Here is a 25,905-nt window from a genome sequence, read left to right as displayed (position 1 = left end):
TACGAAGGCGTGCCCCCACCGGGCCTAGCTCCGCCTGGATTTTCGTAGAGGCCGGGGAGGACTTCTGTTCCTGGGAACTAGCTGTGTTGTGCAGCTGGTTTCCTCTGCCCCCGCCTCTGGCAAGAAAGGACGCACCTCGGACTTTCTTGTTTCTTTGTTCGAAAGGCTGCAGTTGATAATGACGTGCTTTCCTAGGCTGTGCAGGAATATAAGGCAAAATATCAGAATTACCAGCTATAGCTGTGAAGACCAGGTCCGAGAACCCTTCTCCACACAATCCTCAGCCTTCCATATGCCACTTAAGTTGGCATCATCTGTCCATTGCATATTCTACAGGATACGTCAAGCAGAAATCGACATAGCTTTGCCTCTAGGACCCAGTATACTCATGTATCTTTGGGCATGTTTTATGATATATATCTCTTAAGACAGCATCATTAATATATCTATAAATATATCTCTACATATATATATATATATATATATATATATATATATACACACATACTAGGGTCTCAATTTCTGCTGATAAGGGGTACCTGTCCACGCTGCCACAGCGCTATAAACCCATGCCGACACAATCGCTGGTCTGAGTAGTGTACCAAAATGTGCACGCTATCTGCAGGATCCCTGAGGATAGCTGTTAAATCAGGGCTACCTTTTGGGCAAACGTGACACCCTAGGGGAACATTCCCATCACATCCTGGCCCTAGTGGGGAAAGGATACTGCCTGAGAATTCTATGTGGGAAGCTGCAGTCTCTTGTCTGGAGATTCACGCTCTTTTTCTTCATGAGAGGAGGGAAATTTACCTCAGCTTTCTTCCCCTTAAAATAAGATTTTACTCACCGGTAAATCTATTTCTCGTAGTCCGTAGTGGATGCTGGGACTCCGTAAGGACCATGGGGAATAGCGGCTCCGCAGGAGACTGGGCACAACTAAAAGAAAGCTTTTGGTCTAACTGGTGTGCACTGGCTCCTCCCTCTATGACCCTCCTCCAGACTTCAGTTAGGATACTGTGCCCGGAAGAGCAGACACAATAAGGAAGGATTTTGTATCCCGGGTAAGACTCATACCAGCCACACCAATCACACCGTATAACTCGTGATACAATACCCAGTTAACAGTTTGACTACAACTGAGCCTCTCAACAGATGGCTCAACAATAACCCTTTAGTTAAACAATAACTATATACAAGTATTGCAGACAATCCGCACTTGGGATGGGCGCCCAGCATCCACTACGGACTACGAGAAATAGATTTACCGGTGAGTAAAATCTTATTTTCGCTGACGTCCTAAGTGGATGCTGGGACTCCGTAAGGACCATGGGGATTATACCAAAGCTCCCAAACGGGCGGGAGAGTGCGGATGACTCTGCAGCACCGAATGGGCAAACTCTAGGTCCTCCTCAGCCAGGGTGTCAAACTTGTAGAATTTAGCAAATGTGTTTGACCCCGACCAAGTAGCTGCTCGGCAAAGTTGTAGAGCCGAGACCCCTCGGGCAGCCGCCCAAGAAGAGCCCACCTTCCTTGTGGAATGGGCTTTCACTGATTTAGGATGCGGCAGTCCAGCCGCAGAATGTGCAAGCTGAATCGTACTACAGATCCAGCGAGCAATAGTCTGCTTTTAAGCAGGTACACCCAACTTGTTGGGCGCATACAGGATAAATAGCGAGTCAGTCTTTCTGACTCCAGCTGTCCTGGAAACCTAAATTTTCAGGGCCCTGACTACGTCCAACAACTTGGAAGCCTCCAAGCCTTTTGTAGCCGCAGGCACCACGAAAGGTTGGTTCAGATGAAAAGCTGATACCACCTTTGGGAGAAACTGGGGACGAGTCCTCAATTCTGCCCTATCCATATGGAAAATCAGATAAGGGCTTTTACATGACAAAGCCGCCAATTCTGATACACGCCTGGCCGAGGCCAAGGCCAACAACATGACCACTTTCCACGTGAGATATTTCAATTCCACGGTTTTAAGTGGCTCAAACCAATGTGACTTTAGGAAATCCAACACCACGTTGAGATCCCAAGGTGCCACTGAAGGCACAAAAGGGGGCTGAATATGCAGCACTCCCTTAACAAAAGTCTGAACTTCAGGTAGTGAAGCCAGTTCTCTCTGGAAGAAAATCGATATAGCCGAAATCTGGACCTTAATGGAACCCAATTTGAGGCCCATAGTCACCCCTGACTGTAGGAAGTGCAGAAAACGGCCCAGCTGAAATTCCTCCGTTGGGGCCTTCCTGGCCTCACACCACGCAACATATTTTTGCCAAATGCTGTGATAATGGTTTGCGGTCACTTCTTTCCTAGCTTTAATCAGCGTAGGAATAACTTCCTCCGGAATGCCCTTTTCCTTCAGGATCCGGTGTTCAACCGCCATGCCGTCAAACGCAGCCGCGGTAAGTCTTGAATCAGACAGGGCCCCTGCTGCAGCAGGTCCTGTCTGAGCGGCAGAGGCCATGGGTCCTCTGAGATCAATTCTTGAAGTTCCGGGTACCAAGCTCTTCTTGGCCAATCCGGAACAATGAGTATAGTTCTTACTCCTCTTCTCCTTATTATCCTCAGTACCTTTGGTATGAGAGGAAGAGGAGGGAACACATAAACCGACCGGTACACCCACGGTGTCACTAGAGCGTCCACAGCTATCGCCTGAGGGTCTCTCGACCTGGCGCAATATCTTTCTAGCTTTTCGTTTAGGCGGGACGCCATCATGTCCACCTGTGGCTTTTCCCAACGGTTTACAATCAGTTGGAAGACTTCCGGATGAAGTCCCCACTCTCTCGGGTGGAGGTCGTGTCTGCTGAGGAAGTCAGCTTCCCAGTTGTCCACTCCCGGAATGAACACTGCTGACAGTGCTAACACGTGATTTTCCGCCCATCGGAGAATCCTTGTGGCTTCTGCCATCGCCGTCCTGCTTCTTGTGACGCCCTGCCGGTTTACATGGGCGACTGCCGTGATGTTGTCTGACTGGATCAGTACCGGCTGGTTTTGAAACAGGGGTTTTGCCTGACTTAGGGCATTGAAAATGGCCCTCAGTTCCAGAATATTTATGTGTAGGGAAGTCTCCTGACTTGACCAAAGTCCTTGGAAGTTTCTTCCCTGTGTGACTGCCCCCCAGCCTCGAAGGCTGGCATCCGTGGTCACCAGGACCCAGTCCTGTATGCCGAATCTGCGGCCCTCTTGAAGATGAGCACTTTGCAGCCACCACAGCAGAGACACCCTGGTCCTTGGAGACAGGGTTATCAGCCGATGCATCTGAAGATGCGAACCGGACCACTTGTCCAACAGGTCCCACTGAAAGGTTCTTGCATGGAACCTGCCGAATGGAATTGCTTTGTAGGAAGCTACCATCTTTCCCAGGATCCGCGTGCAGTGATGCACCGACACCTGTTTTGGTTTTAGGAGGCCTCTGACTAGAGATGACAGCTCCTTGGCCTTCTCCTCCGGGAGAAACACTTTTTTCTGTTCTGTGTCCAGAACCATCCTCAGGAACAGTAGACGTGTCGTAGGGACCAGCTGTGACTTTGGAATATTTAGAATCCAGCCGTGCTGTTGTAGCACCTCCCGAGATAGTGCTACCCCGACCAACAACTGCTCCCTGGACCTCGCCTTTATCAGGAGATCGTCCAAGTACGGGATAATTAAAACTCCCTTCTTTCGAAGGAGTATCATCATTTCGGCCATTACCTTGGTAAATACCCTCGGAGCCGTGGATAGACCAAACGGCAACGTCTGGAATTGGTAATGACAATCCTGTACCACAAATCTGAGGTACTCCTGGTGAGGATGGTAAATGGGGACATGCAGGTAAGCATCCTTGATGTCCAGTGATACCATGTAATCCCCCTCGTCCAGGCTTGCAATAACCGCCCTGAGCGATTCCATCTTGAACTTGAATTTTTTTATATATGTGTTCAAGGATTTCAAATTTAAAATGGGTCTCACCGAACCGTCCGGTTTCGGTACCACAAACATTGTGGAATAGTAACCCCGTCCTTGTTGAAGTAGGGGCACTTTGACTATCACCTGCTGGGAATACAGCTTGTGAATTGCCTCTAACACTGCCTCCCTGCCTGAGGGAGTTGTTGGCAAGGCAGATTTGAGGAAAAACGGCGGGGGGGAGACGTCTCGAATTCCAGCTTGTACCCCTGAGATACTACTTGAAGGATCCAGGGATCCACCCGTGAGCGAGCCCACTGATTGCTGAAGTTTTTGAGACGGGCCCCCACCGTACCTGGCTCCGCCTGTGGAGCCCCAGCGTCATGCGGTGGACTTGGAGGAAGCGGGGGAGGACTTTTGCTCCTGGGAACTGGTTGTATGCTGCAGCTTTTTCCCTCTACCTCTGCCTCTGGGCAGAAAGGACGCGCCTTTAACCCGCTTGCCCTTATGGGGCCGAAAGGACTGTACCTGATAATATGGTGCTTTCTTTGGCTGTGAGGGAACATGGGGTAAAAATGTAGACTTCCCAGCTGTTGCTGTGGAAACGAGGTCCGAGAGACCATCCCCGAACAACTCCTCACCCTTATAAGGCAAAACTTCCATGTGCCTTTTAGAATCTGCATCACCTGTCCACTGCCGAGTCCATAACCCTCTCCTGGCAGAAATGGACATTGCACTTATTTTAGATGCCAGCCGGCAAATATCCCTCTGTGCATCTCTCATGTATAAGACTGCGTCTTTAATATGCTCTACGGTTAGCAATATAGTGTCCCTGTCTAGGGTATCAATATTTTCCGACAGGGAATCTAACCACTGCACATCCATGCTGAAGCAATAGCTGGTCTCAGTAGAATACCTGTGTGTGTATATACAGACTTCAGGATAGCCTCCTGCTTTCTATCAGCAGGTTCCTTTAGGGCGGCCGTATCCGGAGACGGTAGTGCCACCTTCTTTGACAAGCGTGTGAGCGCTTTATCCACTCTAGGGGATGTTTCCCAACGTAACCTATCCTCTGGCGGGAAAGGGTACGCCATTAGTAACCTTTTAGAAATTACCAGTTTCTTATCGGAGGAAGCCCACGCTTCTTCACACACTTCATTTAATTCCTCAGATGGAGGAAAAACTACTGGTAGTTTTTTTTTTCTCCAAACATAATACCCTTTTTTGTGGTACCCGGGGTAACATCAGAAATATGCAACACATTTTTCATTGCCTCAATCATGTAACGTGTGGCCCTATTGGAAGTTACATTAGTCTCATCGTCGTCGACACTGGAGTCAGTATCCGTGTCGACATCTGTGTCTGCCATCTGAGGTAGCGGGCGTTTTAGAGCCCCTGATGGCTTTTGAGACGCCTGGGCAGGCACAGGCTGAGAAGCCGGCTGTCCCATATTTGGTATGTCGTCAAACCTTTTATGTAAGGAGTCGACACTGTCGCGTAATTCCTTCCACATAACCATCCACTCAGGTGTCGACCCCGCAGGGGGTGACATCACATTTATCACATTTATGTGATAATGACATCACATTTATCGGCATCTGCTCCGCCTCCACGTAAGCCTCCTCATCAAACATGTCGACACAGCCGTACCGACACACTGCACACACACAGGGAATGCTCTGACAGAGGACAGGACCCCACAAAGCCCTTTGGGGAGACAGAGAGAGAGAGTATGCCAGCACACACCAGAGCGCTATATAACACAGGGATTAACACTATAACTGAGTGTTTTCCCTTATAGCTGCTTATATATATATATATATATATATATATATATATATATATATATTTATATTTATTTATATATTGCTGCGCCTAAATATAGTGCCCTCTCTTTTTTACCCTTTTGAAGTTTGAAACTGCAGGGGAGAGCCTGGGAGCGATCCTTCCAGCGGAGCTGTGAGGGGAAAAATGGCGCCAGTGTGCTGAGGGAGATAGCCCCGCCCCTTTATCGGCTGACTTTTCTCCCGCTTTTTTTATGGATTCTTGCAGGGGTATTTATCACATATATAGCCTCTGGGACTATATATTGTGATTTTTTGCCAGCCAAGGTATGAATATTGCTGCTCAGGGCGCCCCCCCCCCCCCCCAGCGCCCTGCACCCATCAGTGACCGGAGTGTGAGGTGTGCATGAGGAGCAATGGCGCACAGCTGCAGTGCTGTGCGCCACCTTGTTGAAGACCAAAGTCTTCTGCCGCCGATTTCCAGGACCATCTTCATGCTTCTGGCTCTGTAAGGGGGACGGCGGCGCGGCTCCGGGACCGAACGATCGAGGTCGGGTCCTGTGTTCGATCCCTCTGGAGCTAATGGTGTCCAGTAGCCTAAGAAGCCCAAACTATCTCCAGTCAGGTAGGTTCGCTTCTCCCCTTAGTCCCTTGTAGCAGTGAGTCTGTTGCCAGCAGATCTCACTGAAAGTATGCCTTTAAAAGCCACTAGACATGTGGCAGGCATACATTAAACCTAGTGGGCATATTTGCAGTTATATTATATGTGATACAGTTGCCAGGTTTTAATTCTTTAGGCTTTGTGATAGTGTAGGACCTGCATGAAGGTGGGGTACCTTGAAAATCGGTATGCAGGCTTCCGTGCATTGGCCAATCCACCAACTAAACCCCCATCATTTATTTATTTATTGATGTTGTGAGGACAAGTGAGCTTGCTATGGTGAGTGCTGAATTCTCTATTTTGTATGTATTTGGGTAGGTGGCCATGGGCTGCATGCACCCCACCCTATGAGTGGTGAGTGCAGACACTGCACCCCGCTTCTGGGGTGGCGAGTGCTGTGATTTTCTATATTTGTTTGTATATTTTGGGGTTAATCTTTGGTTAACTCTTATTAACCATGGTCACAGGCCTTTTCACGCACCCCTGTGTAATCTTAATTGTTCTAAACCTGTGTCAGCTGCTCCTTAGTAATTTTTCGGCTGTGTCAGGTGACTAGTATGCCTTTAAAAGCCACTAGACATGTGGCAGGCATACATTAAACCTAGTGGGCATATTTGCAGTTATATTATATGTGATACAGTTGCCAGGTTTTAATTCTTTAGGCTTTGTGAAGGTGTAGGACCTGCATGAAGGTGGGGTACCTTGAAAATCGGTATGCAGGCTTCCGTGCATTGGCCAATCCACCAACTAAACCCCCATCATTTATTTATTTATTGATGTTGTGAGGACAAGTGAGCTTGCTATGGTGAGTGCTGAATTCTCTATTTTGTATGTATTTGGGTAGGTGGCCATGGGCTGCATGCACCCCACCCTATGAGTGGTGAGTGCAGACACTGCACCCCGCTTCTGGGGTGGCGAGTGCTGTGGTTTTCTATATTTGTTTGTATATTTTGGGGTTAATCTTTGGTTAACTCTTATTAACCATGGTCACAGGCCTTTTCACGCACCCCTGTGTAATCTTAATTGTTCTAAACCTGTGTCAGCTGCTCCTTAGTAATTTTTCGGCTGTGTCAGGTGACTAGTATGCCTTTAAAAGCCACTAGACATGTGGCAGGCATACATTAAACCTAGTTGGCATATTTGCAGTTATATTATATGTGATACAGTTGCCAGGTTTTAATTCTTTAGGCTTTGTGATAGTGTAGGACCTGCATGAAGGTGGGGTACCTTGAAAATCGGTATGCAGGCTTCCGTGCATTGGCCAATCCACCAACTAAACCCCCATCATTTATTTATTTATTGATGTTGTGAGGACAAGTGAGCTTGCTATGGTGAGTGCTGAATTCTCTATTTTGTATATATATATATATATATATATATATATATATATATATATATATATATATATATATATATATAGGTGTCCACGAAGGTGGCGGGCGCACTCTCACAAATGTACAGATTCTTAAGTAATATCAACTATTCTTTATTGTAGCCTCATAAATCGACGTTTCGATCCTTTCACAGGATCTTTTTCAAGAAAGGCAGTACGATGTCATTGTTTCATGATTTGCAATCATTAATTAATGCCTAAAAAGAATATACAAATGAGAAAAGACTCAGCCTCCCAGGCCCCTTAAAAATGGCAGAAAATCTATGTAAACAGGGCTTCAATTGCCCCATTCACATAGTGTCTATGGTGTAAAATCAATATGATTATCATAATATTTAATAAACACCTTCAACCAAAGTGCAACTTTTCACCAAAGTGTTCACAGGGACCACCACTGTCCCTACGGCAAAGGTAATAATCATCTTTACAACTCCGCTCCTTTTTAAACTCCCTCCCCAAATCCCAGGTTATTCGCCAACTCACCCCCTTGGAGCGTCTATGTATTTACTCCCCTATGAGGCAGGGTATTATCTCTATACTCTATGGTTTACTACGATCCCTGAAGGCAACAAGCACCCTCCCCCATGAACAGAGGTGGGAGCGGGACCTAGGCCCTCCACCTGATGAAGACTCATGGGAAACCATTAGACAAAAAGTAGCCCAATCATCAATTTCCTCTCTTGTGAAGGAAAACTCTTATAAAGTCTACACCAGATGGTATCGGGTCCCAGCAACAATGCATAAGATCTTCCCCGGGTCCTCCCCACTGTGCTGGCGTGGTTGTGGCCAGATTGGAGACTTTAAACACATCTGGTGGTCATGCCCCAAAATCCATACGTTCTGGTCTCAGGTGGAGGCGCTCTTAGGCTCTGTCTTTTGTTCACGGATAACTCTGGGTCCCTGGTCAGCTTTGCTGGGCCTACCCTTACCCAACCTAGACAGCCAAGCTAATAGCTTAGTGCTCCAAATCCTACATGCAGCTCGCTGTGTAGTAGCAAAAAATTGGAAAAACACCAATGCTCCCCCTAGGAGCATGCTAATAGCAAAAATCTGGCATATCTCCACGATGGAGAAAATCACAGCCTCCTTACATGACAGATCGGACAAATTTAGGAGGATATGGGAACCATGGTTCACCTATACTACGCCCCCCGCTACTGGAACCTGACGAGATGTGTCACACGGTGAGGCAGTTCTCTATACCATACAGGACCCAATAAACATAAGAGATGTAATACAGACCCTGGGGGTACAGATGGTATGATTTGTAGCTGGGAAGTATTACCCTCCCATCTTATGTATTCACTTAGACCGCTTCTCTGACGAACCACCATTTTCCCATCCCCCTCCCCCCCTCCCTTTCCTCTCTTTCCCCCCATTATTTTTCTCTCTTCTCTTCTCAGAACCTTTCTTATTATTTTATTATTATTTTCTTTTTCTTTTTTTCTGCTTGTTTGATGTTTAAACATAAAAAATTATGATGGTCGTGACATGCATATACTGGATATTGTTACAATTTACCCTTGTTTCTGTAATATTTGGTTACCCCCCTAGGGGATAACTTGTATATGATTAAGCATCTACTTGGAGCTGTCATCTCTTGTCTGTTCTGTACCTGCATGCTCGACTTTTCTTTAATAAAAATATTAATTAAAAAAAAAAAAAAAGGTAATAATCATCCACCTAAATGTGCCTAATGAGACCATGTGACCCACATGTGTTTAAAGACTCTCAAGAAAACCAGAGATCACTTACATGCAGGCTTAAAGACAGAGGGACAGTATCCAGGGCCAGAGGACTGCCAACAACATGTGTAATCCTATAGCAGCTGCATGTATAATATGAGACTGTTAGACAATTGCATAACTCCACAATTTCAAAAGGCACTAACAAAGTGAAATAGCTATTTACCTATAGCATCACAATCTGAATTTAATATATCCTGGGTTCGTAGAGGTTAAATACGGCTGCTGGGCCCAACCTAGTGGAACAATATGTCTTATTCAAAATGTGCAAATCTCACAACTCGACATACTATATGCATAAAATCAGTCCTTACCATGTGCTGGAGCCTGCCATGTAATCCCAGGAGACATGCTGTGGACAGCCTTGCCCCGGAAGTATATATACGCCCCCAAACCGGAAGTGCGTCCACAACGGAAAACAAGCTACTAAGTCCACTGTGTGATTAAAATGTGCATTCACTGCATACACTCACCTCAGATAGGTGATTCCGAACAGACGCTGCTTACTACCAGTCGCTAAAGCCCTCATGCTTTCACATTCGGCCGCGACTTGCGTTCCATTAACCGGACGTGAACGCAGTGTTCACGTCCGGGGTTTGGAACGCATTGCGTTCCACTTCCGGTTAATGGAACGCAAGTCGCGGCCGAATGTGAAAGCATGAGGGCTTTAGCGACTGGTAGTAAGCAGCGTCTGTTCGGAATCACCTATCTGAGGTGAGTGTATGCAGTGAATGCACATTTTAATCACACAGTGGACTTAGTAGCTTGTTTTCCGTTGTGGACGCACTTCCGGTTTGGGGGCGTATATATACTTCCGGGGCAAGGCTGTCCACAGCATGTCTCCTGGGATTACATGGCAGGCTCCAGCACATGGTAAGGACTGATTTTATGCATATAATATGTCGAGTTGTGAGATTTGCACATTTTGAATAAGACATATTGTTCCACTAGGTTGGGCCCAGCAGCCGTATTTAACCTCTACGAACCCAGGATATATTAAATTCAGATTGTGATGCTATAGGTAAATAGCTATTTCACTTTGTTAGTGCCTTTTGAAATTGTGGAGTTATGCAATTGTCTAACAGTCTCATATTATACATGCAGCTGCTATAGGATTACACATGTTGTTGGCAGTCCTCTCGCCCTGGATACTGTCCCTCTGTCTTTAAGCCTGCATGTAAGTGATCTCTGGTTTTCTTGAGAGTCTTTAAACACATGTGGGTCACATGGTCTCATTAGGCACATTTAGGTGGATGATTATTACCTTTGCCGTAGGGACAGTGGTGGTCCCTGTGAACACTTTGGTGAAAAGTTGCACTTTGGTTGAAGGTGTTTATTAAATATTATGATAATCATATTGATTTTACACCATAGACACTATGTGAATGGGGCAATTGAAGCCCTGTTTACATAGATTTTCTGCCATTTTTAAGGGGCCTGGGAGGCTGAGTCTTTTCTCATTTGTATATTCTTTTTAGGCATTAATTAATGATTGCAAATCATGAAACAATGACATCGTACTGCCTTTCTTGAAAAAGATCCTGTGGAAGGATCGAAACGTCGATTTATGAGGCTACAATAAAGAATAGTTGATATTACTAAAGAATCTGTACATTTGTGAGAGTGCGCCCGCCACCTTCGTGGACACCCATATATTCAGCGGACTTCGTTCTGTTGGGATAGCACCCACCCTGGAAGATTTGATGCGAGTACAGGACTTTCTTTGTATATATATATATATATATATATATATATATATATATATATATATATATATTATATATTTATTTATTTATATATTGCTGCGCCTAAATATAGTGCCCTCTCTTTTTTACCCTTTTGAAGTTTGAAACTGCAGGGGAGAGCCTGGGAGCGATCCTTCCAGCGGAGCTGTGAGGGGAAAAATGGCGCCAGTGTGCTGAGGGAGATAGCCCCGCCCCTTTATCGGCTGACTTTTCTCCCGCTTTTTTTATGGATTCTTGCAGGGGTATTTATCACATATATAGCCTCTGGGACTATATATTGTGATTTTTTGCCAGCCAAGGTATAAATATTGCTGCTCAGGGCGCCCCCCCCCCCCAGCGCCCTGCACCCATCAGTGACCGGAGTGTGAGGTGTGCATGAGGAGCAATGGCGCACAGCTGCAGTGCTGTGCGCCACCTTGTTGAAGACCGAAGTCTTCTGCCGCCGATTTCCAGGACCATCTTCATGCTTCTGGCTCTGTAAGGGGGACGGCGGCGCGGCTCCGGGACCGAACGATCGAGGTCGGGTCCTGTGTTCGATCCCTCTGGAGCGAATGGTGTCCAGTAGCCTAAGAAGCCCAAACTATCTCCAGTCAGGTAGGTTCGCTTCTCCCCTTAGTCCCTTGTAGCAGTGAGTCTGTTGCCAGCAGATCTCACTGAAAATAAAAAACCTAAAATATACTTTCTTTTCTAGGAGCTCAGGAGAGCCCCTAGTGTGCATCCAGCTCAGCCGGGCACAAGATTCTAACTGAAGTCTGGAGGAGGGTCATAGAGGGAGGAGCCAGTGCACACCAGTTTGACCAAAAGCTTTCTTTTAGTTGTGCCCAGTCTCCTGCGGAGCCGCTATTCCCCATGGTCCTTACGGAATCCCAGCATCCACTTAGGACGTCAGAGAAACATGTGTACCCTTGTGTCAGGGACAGATGAGTCATCAGTGATATGCAAATCATCTTTATTACAATAATCATATATTGAATACTTTTCTGCCATTTTGGCTGTAACTTTGCATTATCGTAGTCGACACTGGAGTCAAACTCCGTGTCGATATCAGTGTTTATTATTTTGGATAGTGAGCATTGTGAGACTCTGAAGGTCTCTGCGCCATAGGGACAAACATGGGTAGATTTCCTGTCTGTTCTCTAATCTTTTGTGCAATAAATTCACCTTAGCACTTACACATATCCAAACAGGCGTGGTCGACGGAGACACCCTCTCACACACATATTAGCTCCATCTCCCCCTTAGGGGAGCCTTTTACCACAGACATGTCGACACACATGTACCGACACACCACACACACAAGGGATGCTCTATTTGAAGACAGTTCCCCCACAAGGCCCTTTGGAGAGAAAGAGAGAGAGTATGCCAGCACACACCCCAGCGCTATATGACCCAGGAATCACACAGTAACTTAGTGTTAACCCAGTAGCTGCTGTATATTGTTTTTACGCCAAATTTGTGTGCCCCCCCCTCTCTTTTTCACCCTCTTCTATCATGCTTCTGCAGGTGAGAGCCTGGGGAGCTTCCTCTCAGCGGAGCTGTGGAGAGAAAATGGCGCTGGTGAGTGCTGAGGAAGAAGCCCCGCCCCCTCAGCGGCGGGCTTCTGTCCCGCGATTTTGTGTCAAATAATGGCGCGGGCTCATGCATATATACAGTACCCAACTGTATATATGCCCACTTTGCCAAGAGGTCTCTAATTCCTGCCCAAGGCGCCCCCCCCTGCACCCTACAGTGACCGGAGTGTGTGGGTGTAATGTGGGAGCAATGGCGCACAGCTGCAGTGCTGTGCGCTACCTCATATGAAGACAGGAGTCTTCTGCCGCAGATTTTGAAGTCTTCTTGCTTCTCTCGCCGGCTTCTGCCTTCTGGCTCTGCGAGGGGGACGGCGGCGCGGCTCCGGGATCGGACGACCAAGGGTGAGTTCCTGTGTTCGATCCCTCTGGAGCTAATGGTGTCCAGTAGCCTAAGAAGCACGACCTATCCGCAGTTAGTAGGTTTGCTTCTCTCCCCTCAGTCCCACGTAGCAGAGAGTCTGTTGCCAGCAGATCTCTCTGAAAATAAAAAACCTAACAAAATACTTTCTTATTAGCAAGCTCAGGAGAGCTCACTAAAGTGCACCCAGCTGTGTCCGGGCACAGATTCTAACTGAGGTCTGGAGGAGGGACATAGAGGGAGGAGCCAGTGCACACCAGTATTCCTAATTCTTTCTTAAAGTGCCCTGTCTCCTGCGGAGCCCGTCTATTCCCCATGGTCCTTACGGAGTCCCCAGCATCCACTAGGACGTTAGAGAAATAGGATTTTAATTACCTACCGGTAAATCCTTTTCTCGTAGTCCGTAGAGGATGCTGGGCGCCCGCCCAGTGCTAATTTTTCTTGCAGAATTACGTTTTATCTTTTTACACAGGTTCTCATGTGTTAAGATGTTCACAGCTGTTACGTTAGCATGTTAGCATGGTTTATGTTGAAATCCGTGTTAGGCGGCATGTTTTGTATGGTGTGAGCTGGTGTGAATCTCGCCACTAGTTTAATGTAAATTCTTCTCTCGAAGTTGTCAGTCTTCTGGCACAGTTCCTTTACTGAGGTCTGGAGGAGGGTCATAGAGGGAGGAGCCAGTTCACACTGTTGAAAAGTCTTAAAGTACCTAAGGCTCCTGCGGACCCGTCTATACCCCATGGTACTAAAATGGACCCCAGCATCCTCTACAGACTACGAGAAAAGGATTTACCGGTAGGTAATTAAAATCCTATTTTATCTATATTTCATATTACATAGAATTTTCCTATGTTAAAGAACAATGTAATATGAAATATAGATCGTATGGGACGACTTTGAAGAAGGTGTGCCGCTTGATGAAGGCTGTTGTACACAGCTCTCAATTCCAGAATGTTTATGTGAAGGAGTACTTCTTGACTTGACCATCGTCCTTGGAAGCTTTACCCTTGCATGATTGCTCCCCAACCTCGGAGGCTTGCATCTGTGGTCACCAGGATCCAAGTCTGAAACCCGAACCTGCGTCCCTCCAGGAGGTGAGAACTTTGAAGTCACCACAAGAGTGAAATTCTGGCTTTTGTTGACAGGATTATCCTCTGGTGCATGTGTAGGTGCGATCCGGACCACTTGTCCAGTAGGTCCCATTGGAACACCCTGGCGTGGAATCGGCCAAATTGTAGAGCCTCATAGGCCGCTACCATCTTCCCCAGCAGGCAGATGCACTGATGAATCAATACGCGTGCTGGTTTTAAAACTTGTTTGACCATCCTCTGGATCTCCAGAGCCTTTTCCACCGGTAGGAAAACTTTCTGTGCTTCCGTGTCCAATATCATTCCCAGAAATGATAACCTCCTTGTGGGTTCCAATTGTGATTTTAAAAGGTTTATGATCCAACCGTGCTGTTGAAGCACCGTCAGGGAAAGTGCAATGTTCTGCACTAGTTTCTCCCTGGATCTCGCTTTTATGAGGATATCGTCCAAGTATGGGATGACTTTGACTCCTTTCTTGTGAAGAAGAACCATCATCTCTGCCATCACCTTGGTGAATATTCTCGGAGGAAAAGGCAATGTTTGGAACTGGTAGTGGCAGTCCTGCACCGCAAACCTCAGGTATGCCTGATGCGGCGGGTAGATGGGAACATGTAAATAAGCATCTTTGATGTCCATCGATACCAGAAATTCCTTTTCCTCCAAGCTGGAGATCACCGCTCTCAGGGATTCCATCTTGAATTTGAACCTTTTCAAATAAAGGTTCAGAGTCTTTAGGTTTAAAATCGGTCTGACCAAGCCATCCGGTTTCGGCACTACAAACAGGCTTGAATAAAACCCTTTTTCCTGTTGTGACACAGGAACTAAGGAAATGACATTGTCTTGACATAATTTCTGTATTGCGTTCAGCACTTTTGCTCTGTCCTGAACAGAAGCTGGTAAGGCTGATTTGAAACATTGGCATGGGGAAAGGTCCTGATATTCCAATTTGTACCCTTGGAATACTATCTGCAATACCCAAGGATCCAGATCTGAGTGAACCCAGACCTGGCTGAAAGACCGTAGACTTGCCCCCACCCGATCGTACTCCCGCAGGGAAGCCCCAGCGTCATGTTGAGGTTTTAGCAGAAGTAGCTGTTGACTTCTGCTCCTGCGAGCCTGATGGTGTTGTAGATTTTTTACCCCTTCCTCGCCCTCTTACTACGAAGAAGGGGGTACCCTTTGACTTGTTGGGCTGAAAGGATTGCATCATATGAGAATGAAATCCTTTCCTAGGTGGAGCAGCTGCGGAAGGCAGAAATGCTGACTTGCCTGATGTAGTTGTTGAAATCATGGCATCCAGCTCGTCTCCAAAGAGGGCTTCTCCATTGTAAGGAAGCGCCTCAATGTTCTTTTTTTATTCCGCATCAGCATTCCATTTGCGGATCCACAGCGCCCTGCGGGCTGAAATCGCCATAGTGGAGGATCTTGAACTAAGCAACCCAATATCCTTCATAGCTTCTGTGACCGGACGGTCTCGTCCCCAGTACACAGAATGGATGCTTAGGTCACACGGGACCTGACCACATAGGGGATTCCCACTTACCGTCAGTAACCGCCTGTTACTGACTCCACCCACTGTGCTGTTTATGCTGCCACCACCAAACTCCTAACCTGCCGTGGCATTTGGAACCACGGTTCTGCTCTGTATGTGCCGACACGCTGCCTTACCACACCTGTGTGGTATTGACGAATCCCCACTAGTCCTCTAACGGTAGCTGGCGGAAGGCGGAACTTGGAGACGTTGGGGTGCTCACGGGACAGCCGGAGAACGGGGCTATGTTTTGCATAGGCCTGCAGGTCACAAGATGACGCAATCTTCTTGAGGCAGATGATGTTTTAATGCCAAAAAATAGTTCTAAAGAGAACTCTTCCCTATTGCTAGGGGAAACAGCATACAGCAAGATGTTCACAGCAGAAAGTAGTTGGTATAATACACTTTTCATGGGGCAACTGCCCTCCTTTTATCCTACTCCAATACACACTACCACAGGGGGTAAGCCCGCCCTGTGGTTTACAGCCAATCAATGTTTACCCATGGGCTGTGCATGCCTTGGTCACATGCACAGCTCCCATTGTCCTCTATGGACAGTGGGGAGTGGTCACTCTCCTTTGACTGTCCCATCCTGGAGGATCAGGATACGCCCCAGTGCCGCTCAGTGTAGGCTGGGGGAAGCTTTCCCGCCTAAACTGACTTCCAGAAACCTGCCCGGGACCTAGCCCACTGTCTGCAGCCTGGATTCGGGCTCCAGAGCTGGGCAGCCTGCACAGCCATGGATTCCCCCCTCCTGGGACACACAACCAAGTAAGTGCATTTTACCTTTAAATACATCACATTTAAAATACACTATACATTCCCCTTTAAATATACCCTGAGCCTGTGCCCTGCACAGGCTCCACATACCCAGGCACTGCAGTGCCTCATAACACAATATATATATTATTATGTTTGAATACATTACTTTGTTTTAATACTGTGCCCAGCACTCAGCGCTGGGCTCCTCTAGCCCTGCAGCCTGGCTGCTAGGGCTCTCTCAGCGCTGGAGGTATGGGACTAACTTCCCCCATCCTCCAGCCTGCCTGCCTGCCACTGGGGTCCAGGGAGCTGGCTCTCCCTTTCCCCCAGTGTGGCACTAACTTGATGGCCTCGCTGCACAGTGCGGCGCACCCCCCTGATCTGAAGCCCGGCGGCTCAGGACGCTTGTCCCAGCCGCCGTGGATCTGTGCCCTCTGTAGCGCTGAGGTGCCGGGAGCGTAGCTCCCGGACCCCAGCACTCACCAGCCTGATCCTCCCCCCGCCGCTAGGGAGCCGGCTAGCCCAGTCCCCCATGAGCGGCGCAGAACTATGTGGCCTTGCCGCAGCGTCCGGCGGTGATCCGGGCTGCAGCGCACCCCCCCTGCCACCCAGCAGCCCGGGACGTTCGTCCCGGCTGCCCACCTCCGCTGGTGCTGAGGCACCGGGAGCAGTGCTCCCGGCCCCCAGCAGAGGCACGCACAGAGCGCGCTGCAGCGGGAGCTGAGCTCCCAGCTGCAGCGGCTCACCCTTCTCCCCCGGCGCACACACGCGGCTCAGTGCGCCGGGTGCGGTGCTCACCGCTGCCGGGAGCAGAGCTCCCGGACTCCGGCGGTCAGCGTCTCACACAGATCGCTGCAGCGGGAGCTGATCTCCTGGCTGCAGCGTTTCCCCTCTCCCCCGGCGCGCACACTCTGCTCAGTGCGCTGGGGGATGCCCTCACTGCCGCGGTCGCCGGAGAGGTCTGGAACCGCGGCACACATCCAAGTACATTAATAAAGCACACTGCGCCTAGCGCCCAATACATTTAAAATTGGCGCCAAGCACCCAGGGTCCCTTAATATGGCGCCGGGCATTGAGGGTTAACCCCTTCAGTGCTGCGGCTGCCATTGTCCACGTGGGCTGGGGGTCTCTCCGGCCACAGCTTCAACTAAGTAACCTGCAGCATCTTTGATATGGCCGAGAGTTAGGACTATTTCATCCCTGTCAACTGTGTCTATGTTAACAAGCAAGTTGTCAGATCATTTTTCCACAGCGTTACCCACCCACGCACAAGCAATGGTGGACCTGAGTAGTGTACCGTTAGCCGTATATATGGATTTCAGGGTTGTTTCTAATTTACGGTCAGCCAGATCTTTTAAGGCGGCTGAACCAGGGGCAGGCAAAACAATTTTCTTAGACAGCCGAGAAACTGAGGTTTCTATCATTGGGGGAGTCTCCCATTTGTGCCCGTCTTCCTCAGGGAAAGGGTACGCTACACGTATCCTTCTGGGAAGGGTAAATTTCTTCTCTGGGTTAGCCCAGGATTCTTCAAAGAACACATTCAAATCCTTTGAAGGAGGAAAAGTCACAACCTGCTTTTTATTTAATTTAAAATAATCCTTTTCCTCAGGGACCAGTGTTGTTTCAGGAAACTCCAACACTTCCTTTATAGCAACTATCATACATTGTATGCTTTTGGCTAATTTGGGGTCTACCCCTCTCAAATCCCCAGTGTCGACGTCAGAGTCGGAATCTGTGTCTGTGTCCCCTTGCATTATCTGGGCCAGAGACCTTTTCTGGAAACTGGATGGGACCCGAGTGGATGATATGGAGGGGTCAGTAAACAGTGCATCCTCCACAGACTGCCTCTAATATTTAGTCTGTTGTTCAGACTCAGAGAATTTCTTTGCAAACATTGACATATTCTTTTGCAACATTCTCACCCACATTACCCTCTTGTGTATCTAAAATGGGTTCTTCCTGGGAAGAACCCTCCCCAATGTCTGACATGTTACACACTTGTACACACACACACACACACACCCCTATCACACAGGGGAGCTATTGGGGACAGACCCACACTAAAGTCTGTCAGAGACACAGGGGGATTTGCCAGTCCACACACTACGCCTTATTGTGAATTGTGGAAATATTACCCACTTACAGTGCATATATCAATAATAGGCCCACAGACCTAATTATAATGAACACTCTGCCCCTTCTATAACACCCTGTACTTGTATCAGCGTTGTCATGAGGAGAAACAGCGTTCAGGAGCTTCACACTGGAGTTTCTGCAGGAGAAAATGGCACCCAGTGAGTGTTCTGGCAAGTCTGAGGAGAAGCCCCGCCCTTTAGCCTCAGCAATGTAATATTTATACTTGGCTGGGGATGGCACATCAGCGGCTGTACATGTATGTACCCTTTTTGCCAGTGAGAGTAAGGTTTTAAAACATGCCCTCAGGGCGCGCCCCCCCTGCGCTCTGCACCCTTGTGCTGAGAGACATGGCGCGCAGCGTCCCACAGCTGCGTGTGTACCTGTATGCCGCCAACGATGACCGGAGGATCCCCTCTCTGCAGGACTCCGGTAATATACTCACCAGCCTTCTGACTTCTGGCTCTGTTAGGGGGTGGCGGCAGTGCTGTGGGAGTGAACGCTGGGCAGGCTTGAGCTGTGTTCAGTTCCCTTCAGGAGCTAATGGTGTCCTGTCAGCGGAAGCAGAACCATGAACTAATTGAGAAGTTGGTTCCTACTTCCCCCCCTAAGTCCCACGAAGCAGGGAAGCTGTTACCAGCAGCTTCCCTGTAAAATAAAAAACCTGAGAAAGTCTTTTTCCAGCAAAGCTCTGTAGAGCTCCACTAGTGTGCATCCAGTCTCCTGGGCACATTTTCTAAACTGAGGTCTGGAGGAGGGGCATAAAGGGAGGAGCCAGTTCACACTGTTGAAAAGTCTTAAAGTGCTGAAGGCTCCTGCGGAACCGTCTATACCCCATGGTACTAAAATGGACCCCAGCATCCTCTAGGACGTAAGAGAAATGGTATTACTGGACCTTCAGCTCTTCATTATACTGTTATAATGGGTATTTGATGGCTCCTCAAGTAATGCCAAGTATGATAAATATACCTATCTTTTATTTTCATTTTTGCCTAAACTGGTTGTATATCACCATATGTCAAAAGTACTTATTGTTACATTCTAGTTTTGATTATTCATATAGGTTATATATTTGTATGTGCTGCTTTGTATACATATACGGATCATGTGATGATCACATGACCTGGTCCAGTAATATAGGAAGAAGCGGCTGTGATCTATTAGCCACGGGGTTAACCAGTTATCATCTACTACAGTGGTTCTCAACCTCCGTGCTCAAGTTCCCCCAACAGTTCATGGTTTCCAGGTCTCCTCACAGGATTGCAACTGTGTCAGTGAGTAATGAATACCCCTGTTCAACTGCTAGGTGACCTGGAAAACATGAACTGTTGGGGGTACTTGAGGATCGAATTTGAGAACCACTGATCATCACATGCACAGAAGTCAAATGCTGCTAAGATTTATATCGAAAGAAACTTATGTCTACTACATCCCCCGGCCACGTGGTCGCGATCCCGTTCACGTGACCGAGGGTTGAGTGCTTTAACAAGCATTGTGTATTTTGTCAATTGTAAGGGTGGGAACAATAAAGTTACTATTCGACTACAACCGGATCACGTGACCGCCATTTTGGCCATGTTGTCAAGTGCTATATATTGTACTGACTTCCTGTAAGGCAAATCCGATCACGTGGCCGCGATCCCGTTCACGTGATCGAAAGCGGAATTTAGCTTTGCAAAGTATGATTGGCCCATGTGATTGCTTTCCCTGTAATGTGACCGTAATGAATATATACAGAAAAAGCCTTCTTTGTCTATCGCTTTATTACAAATTCTTTATTCATTTAGAAATAAATTAATTCTTTATTATATTTATTTTAAATGATTTATACTACTGTTTTTATTCTCATCTTAATATGAAATTAACGTTTCTAAGGATTTATGTATGGTAATTAATCATGGTCCCTAATTGATGACATAATTTCCCCTTTATAAAAGAGGAGTTAGTTGAATTGACAAACACCTTTGAAAAAGCTGCCTGGTGCAGCGAAATGTGTCAGACTTTATACACAAGGTACTGGACCTTTCCACCTAGCACAAACCACCGATTGAGGAACCATCATATGGACAACAATACCAGCAGCATTATCCACTGTGAACCGGGATCCTACACCTTGCTTGCCGTCGGTGTACGAGCTAAACTTCACTTGGACCCTCAATTGGAACACAGTTTGGAAGTATTATACAGCTGAGAAATATGTTCCATTATCACAACATTGCCATGTGTGAGTAAAAATCAATCTTACATCGGATATCCTCTAATAGGGAGTGTATTAATTGGTGGACTGTATCCAGAGACTTCATAATATACCTGTGTATTATCAACAGATAACAGAGGAAACCGCTGTACAAAAAAACGATGCACGGTATCAACACAGCTAAAATCTAGAAGCTGATGGTAACTATAAACTGAATAGCTATTCTGTGTTACAACAAAGGACGGTGAGCATGCTTGCAATTAACACATTACACTATCCATTTATAACATCCAATGGATGGTGAAAACTTTTAGGTCAACATTCTGATCTCTAAAGACTATGCTACTAACAACAGACTGTGCTTACAAAACCATCATTGTTACTAAACAACAGCTTCTTTCTGCTTACCTATATACAGTATTATACAGTATGTACCTTCTGCAAGGACTTCTAACACTAGGAAAAACACCATTCTTGATTTACACTTGATTTTATGTGGCAGTTGCCAGTTATGTGCACTTGATCTAACCAATATTATATTTTTTAAATAGACTCTTACCTTATGTTCTAATAAAACAAAGATTCTATATGCTACCTGTTTTTGCATGTGTGACCAATTAGGCGCTGTACTTCTTTGTTTATATGTCCCTGTATTATTACTATAAATATAAGTGATGTCACGGTGACACTCCCAGATCCCTTCACCTTGCCAGTCATGTCCCTGTATTATTACTATAGATATAAGTGATGTCACTGTGATGCTCCCAGACCCCCTCACCTCCCCAGTCAAGTCCCTATATTATTACTATATAGAGATGTGATGTCATAGTGATACTCCTAGATCCCCTCACCTCCCCAGTCATGTCCCTGTATTAATACTATAGATATAAGTGATGTCACAGTGATACACCCAGATCTCCTCACCTCCCCAGTCATGTCCCTGTATTATTACTATAGCTATAAAAGATATAAGTGATGTCACTGTGATGCTTCCAGATCCCCTCACTTCCCCAGTCATGTCCCTGTATTATTACTATAGATATGTGATGTCACTGTGATGCTCCCAGACCCCCTCAGCTCCCCAGTCATGTCCCTATATTATTACTATATAGATATAAGTGATGGCACAGTGACACTCCTAGATCCCCTCGCCTCCCCAGTCATGTCCCTGTATTATTACTATAGATATGTGATGTCACAGTGATACACCCAGATCTCCTCACCTCCCCAGTAAGCAGGTAGATGATCTCCAGGGTGAGACTTAGTATTCTCTCAGTCATGTGACTCCTGTCTATGTCCATCCTCAGTGACTGAGATTTATACAGGACAGTTCACACCCTGATGTGATTCTCAGTAAAACAGGCTCTTGGTCCTCACTGCACAGTAGTCTAGGAATAAATATAATAATTATTAATATTATAAGCATCACAGATACATGGAGTAACCTCCTTATTTCCTTCAGTCACAGACCCCTAGGTAATTTCCCAGAAGTTCCCCTGATTCAGCTGCATAACACCGCTCAGTGACCATCACACGGGATGCGGTCTCTAAGTCGACAGTAACTAGGTCGACAATGTCTAGGTCGACCACTATTGGTCGACAGGGTGTCTAGGTCGACAGGGTCTTTAGGTCGACATGTTCTAGGTCGACAGGTCAAAAGGTCGACATGAGTTTTTCACAAATTTTTTTTTTTTTTAACCTTTTCATACTTAACGATACACGTGGACTATGATTGGAACGGTAATCTGTGCCGAGCGAAGCGAAGGCACCATGCCCGAAGCATGGTGAGCAAAGCGAGCCATGCGAGGGGACGCGGTGCACTAATTGGGGTTCCCGGTCACTCTACGAAGAACACAACACCAAAATAACATAAAAAACTCATGTCGACCCTTTGACCTGTCGACCTAGAACATGTCGACCTAAAGACCCTGTCGACCTAGTTACTGTCGACCAATAGTGGTCGACCTAGACATTGTTGACCTAGTTACTGTCGACCTTCCATACCATACCCCCATCACACAATAGGGGTAATTCAGACCTGTTCGCTAGCAAGCAATGTTTTCACTCCTGCGATCAGATAGTCGCCGCCCATAGGGGAGTGTATTTTAGCTGTGCAAGTGTGGGAACTCATGTGCAGCCGAGCGGTACAAACAGATCTTGTGCAGTCTCTGAGTAGCCCAGGACTTACTCAGCTGCTGCGAACACTTCAGCCTGTCCGGGACCAGAACTGACGTCAGGAACCCTCCCTGCAAACGTTCGTAGTCGTACACGCCTGCGTTTTTACAACCACTCCCAGAAAACGGTCAGTTGCCACCCACAAACGCCTTCTTCCTGTCAATCTCCTTGCGATCGCCTGTGCGAATAGATTCTTCGCACAAACCCATCGCTGAGCGGCGATCCGCTTTATACCCGTGCGGCGTGCCTGCGCATTGCGGTGCATACACACGCGCAGTTTAGACCTGATCGCCCGCTGTACAAAAACGCAGCCTAGCAATTACCCCCTTAAGGCAGTGGTTCCCAAACTGTGTGCCGTGGCTCCCTGGGGTGCCTCTGGACACTTGCAGGGGTGCTTTGGATTGGTGGTCCAGGACCAATTCAAATTACTTATGGTCAATATAATAGGCAAAACTAGTGCTAGTAGCTGTCAGTCATAAAATATGGGGACAAACAGAAGCAAATCTTGTCCCTCACCACACAACTGACCCTAAGGATGACATATAAACACAATCTGCTTAATGTAATATTTCTTTCTAAATTTCTCAATAAGAAATATTTGGCCTAGGGGTGCTGTGAAAAAAATTCTGATATTCTAGGGCGCCATGATTCAAAAAAGTTTGGAAACCACTGGCTTACGGTAAAACCAATGGTCGTCTCATGGCCAAGAGTTTCTCGGTTCCCCCTCAATCTTCTGAGACCAGAGTTGGACCGGCTCACCGGGGTATCACTGGGACGCACTGCCAGAAATGCGCCACTTTTGAAATATGGGGTTAGTCTTTATTTGTCCTACACCCCAATCCCAGCACACGTCACACCTTCTTCCCAGTGGGTATGGGTCGTTGGGTCGACTAAACTTAGGTCGACACTCATTAGGTCGACATGCATTAGGTCGACATTGTCATTAGGTCGACATGTACTAGGTCGACAGGACAACCATGTCGACATTCAGTGGTCGACCTAACGACCGTATCCCTCCCCAGTATCAGTAAGTCCCTGTTCCCAGTTATCTCACAACACCAGTCCCCACTTCTCCTGGTACCAGGATACATTCAGCATGTCGGTGGTCGGGATGCAGGCAATCAAAATCCCGACACATGGGCAGAATACCGGCACCGGAACTCCAACATGACTCAAAATGCCAACTCTGGTATCCTGACTGCCGGCTTCCTGGGACTCTTAAGGTTAGGCTGCGGGGTGGAGGGGGGGGGGAGGGGGTAGGCTTAGGGTTGATTCTATTTCGGAGTGGGAGAAGGGACCTTCTGACGTATCTAGGGGAGGAGACACGTCACCAGGGGGAGGAGCTACAGGCGAACAGGGTACCCGAAAAGTACGCTCGCCATGCTTCGGGCTCGGTGGCTCGCTCCGCTCCGCTTCGCTCGCCACCTGATTACTAGAGGTAATAGTTGGTGGCGTGGATACTAGAGCAACTGTCCCGCTGGTGTAGCTCCTCCCCCTTGTGTTGTGACTCCTCCCCCTTACAGAAAAGGTCCCTTAGCCCACTTGATTCTAGCATCTACCGTAGGCTTAGGCTGCAGGGAAGGGAGGGTTAGCTTTAGGGACCACCGGGGAGGATTAGGATTAGACTGCGGGGAAGGTGGGGGTTAGGTTCAGGCTGCAGGGAAGGTTAGGTTTAGACACCACTGGGGAGGGTTAAGGTTAGGTTGCGGGGGTTACAGTTAGGTAGCGGAGAGAGTTAGATGGGTTGGTGGGGAAAGTAAGCATCGTAAAACATATCACACCCCTCTCCAGACACCAGTAACACACGTCTCCAGGTAACAGTCACCCCACTCTCAGAACTGGTCAACACTTTTTCCCTGTATGAGTCAACTTTATCTCATTACCAGTTAAATATCACTCCCAGTTTCACCTCCCTCCTGGTATTAGTAATCCCATACTACAGGTATCAGGCCCCTCCCACGGTACCAGTCACCCGTCTCCCTTTACAAGTCCCCTCCCCTCTCCCGGTACCAGTCCCCCCACCCTCTCTCGGTACCAGTCACCCCCCCTCGCCCATTCACTCCACCCTCTCCCAGTACAAGTCAACCCCCCCTCTCCCAGTACCAGTCTCAACCCCTTCTCCCGGTACCAGTCACTCCACCCTCTCCCGGTACTAGTCACCCCCCCTCTCCCAGTACCAATCAACCCCCCCTCCTAGTACCAGTCACCCCCTCTCCCAGTACCAGTCACCCCCCTCTCCCAGTACCAGTCACTCCCCTCTCCCAGTACCAGTCACTCCCCTCTCCCAGTACCAGTCACTCCCCTCTCCCAGTACTAGTGTATACACACAAATACGTCACAAGGTCCCTTCAGCCCCTCCGATATAGAACCAATCATACACACACACCTACCTACACCTTGCAAAGGAAGGACAGAACTTACTGTAGCAGGGTAGCCCGGTCACTGGCAGCAATCACCAGGGAAAGGTGAGTGAAAGAGGTCAGAGGGTGCGCAGCTGGGAGCGAGGCTTGGCATACAGGAAGTGCGGGTCACGTGAGGAGGAGTGGCGGCAGGTGCGAGGCTCGGCATACAGGAAGTGCGGGTCACGTGAGGGTAGTAGCCATAGAGACGAGGCTGGGATACAGGGAGGGGGGAGCAGCGGGTGATGGGTGTATGTGCAGGAATAGCGGGTGAGATGGGAGCATGTAGCTGATGTGCGGTGACTGCTCCCCCCCTGCAGCCTGGCAGGGGGAGAGATATATAAAGAGTGTCAGATATAGATTATACGTATATTTATAGAGATATAGCTCCAGAATATATATGTATAGAGCTAGTTACTTATATATAGAGAGGTATATAGATAGACATACAGGTATAGATAGATAGATAGATATAGGTATA

General features: G+C 47.6%; 1 protein-coding gene across 3 annotated transcripts in view; it reads right to left on the bottom strand.

The window, feature by feature from the left end:
* The window catches only part of LOC135054637 (oocyte zinc finger protein XlCOF8.4-like), a 59,647-nt gene extending 33,990 nt beyond the window's left edge, over positions 1–25,657 (bottom strand). The window contains exons 1-2 of one of the 3 annotated variants that reach the window (XM_063957862.1): positions 25,447–25,657; positions 22,074–22,238 (exon numbers count right to left, since the gene is read on the bottom strand). In XM_063957862.1, the coding sequence (XP_063813932.1) occupies positions 22,074–22,151 (78 nt within the window). In that variant the 5' untranslated portion in view covers positions 22,152–22,238; positions 25,447–25,657. Of the gene's footprint in view, positions 1–22,073; positions 22,239–25,415 lie in introns of all 3 variants that reach the window. The other 2 variants (XM_063957861.1, XM_063957860.1) reach the window with 2 other exon arrangements.
* Between the last annotated feature and the right edge of the window lie 248 nt (positions 25,658–25,905).

The sequence above is a fragment of the Pseudophryne corroboree genome, chromosome 3, assembly GCF_028390025.1.
Source record: "Pseudophryne corroboree isolate aPseCor3 chromosome 3, aPseCor3.hap2, whole genome shotgun sequence".
In the NCBI taxonomy this organism is placed as follows: Eukaryota; Metazoa; Chordata; class Amphibia; order Anura; family Myobatrachidae; genus Pseudophryne; species Pseudophryne corroboree.
The sequence above is the reverse complement of the archived record's forward strand: the minus strand, read 5'-3'. Positions and strand labels throughout refer to the sequence as shown.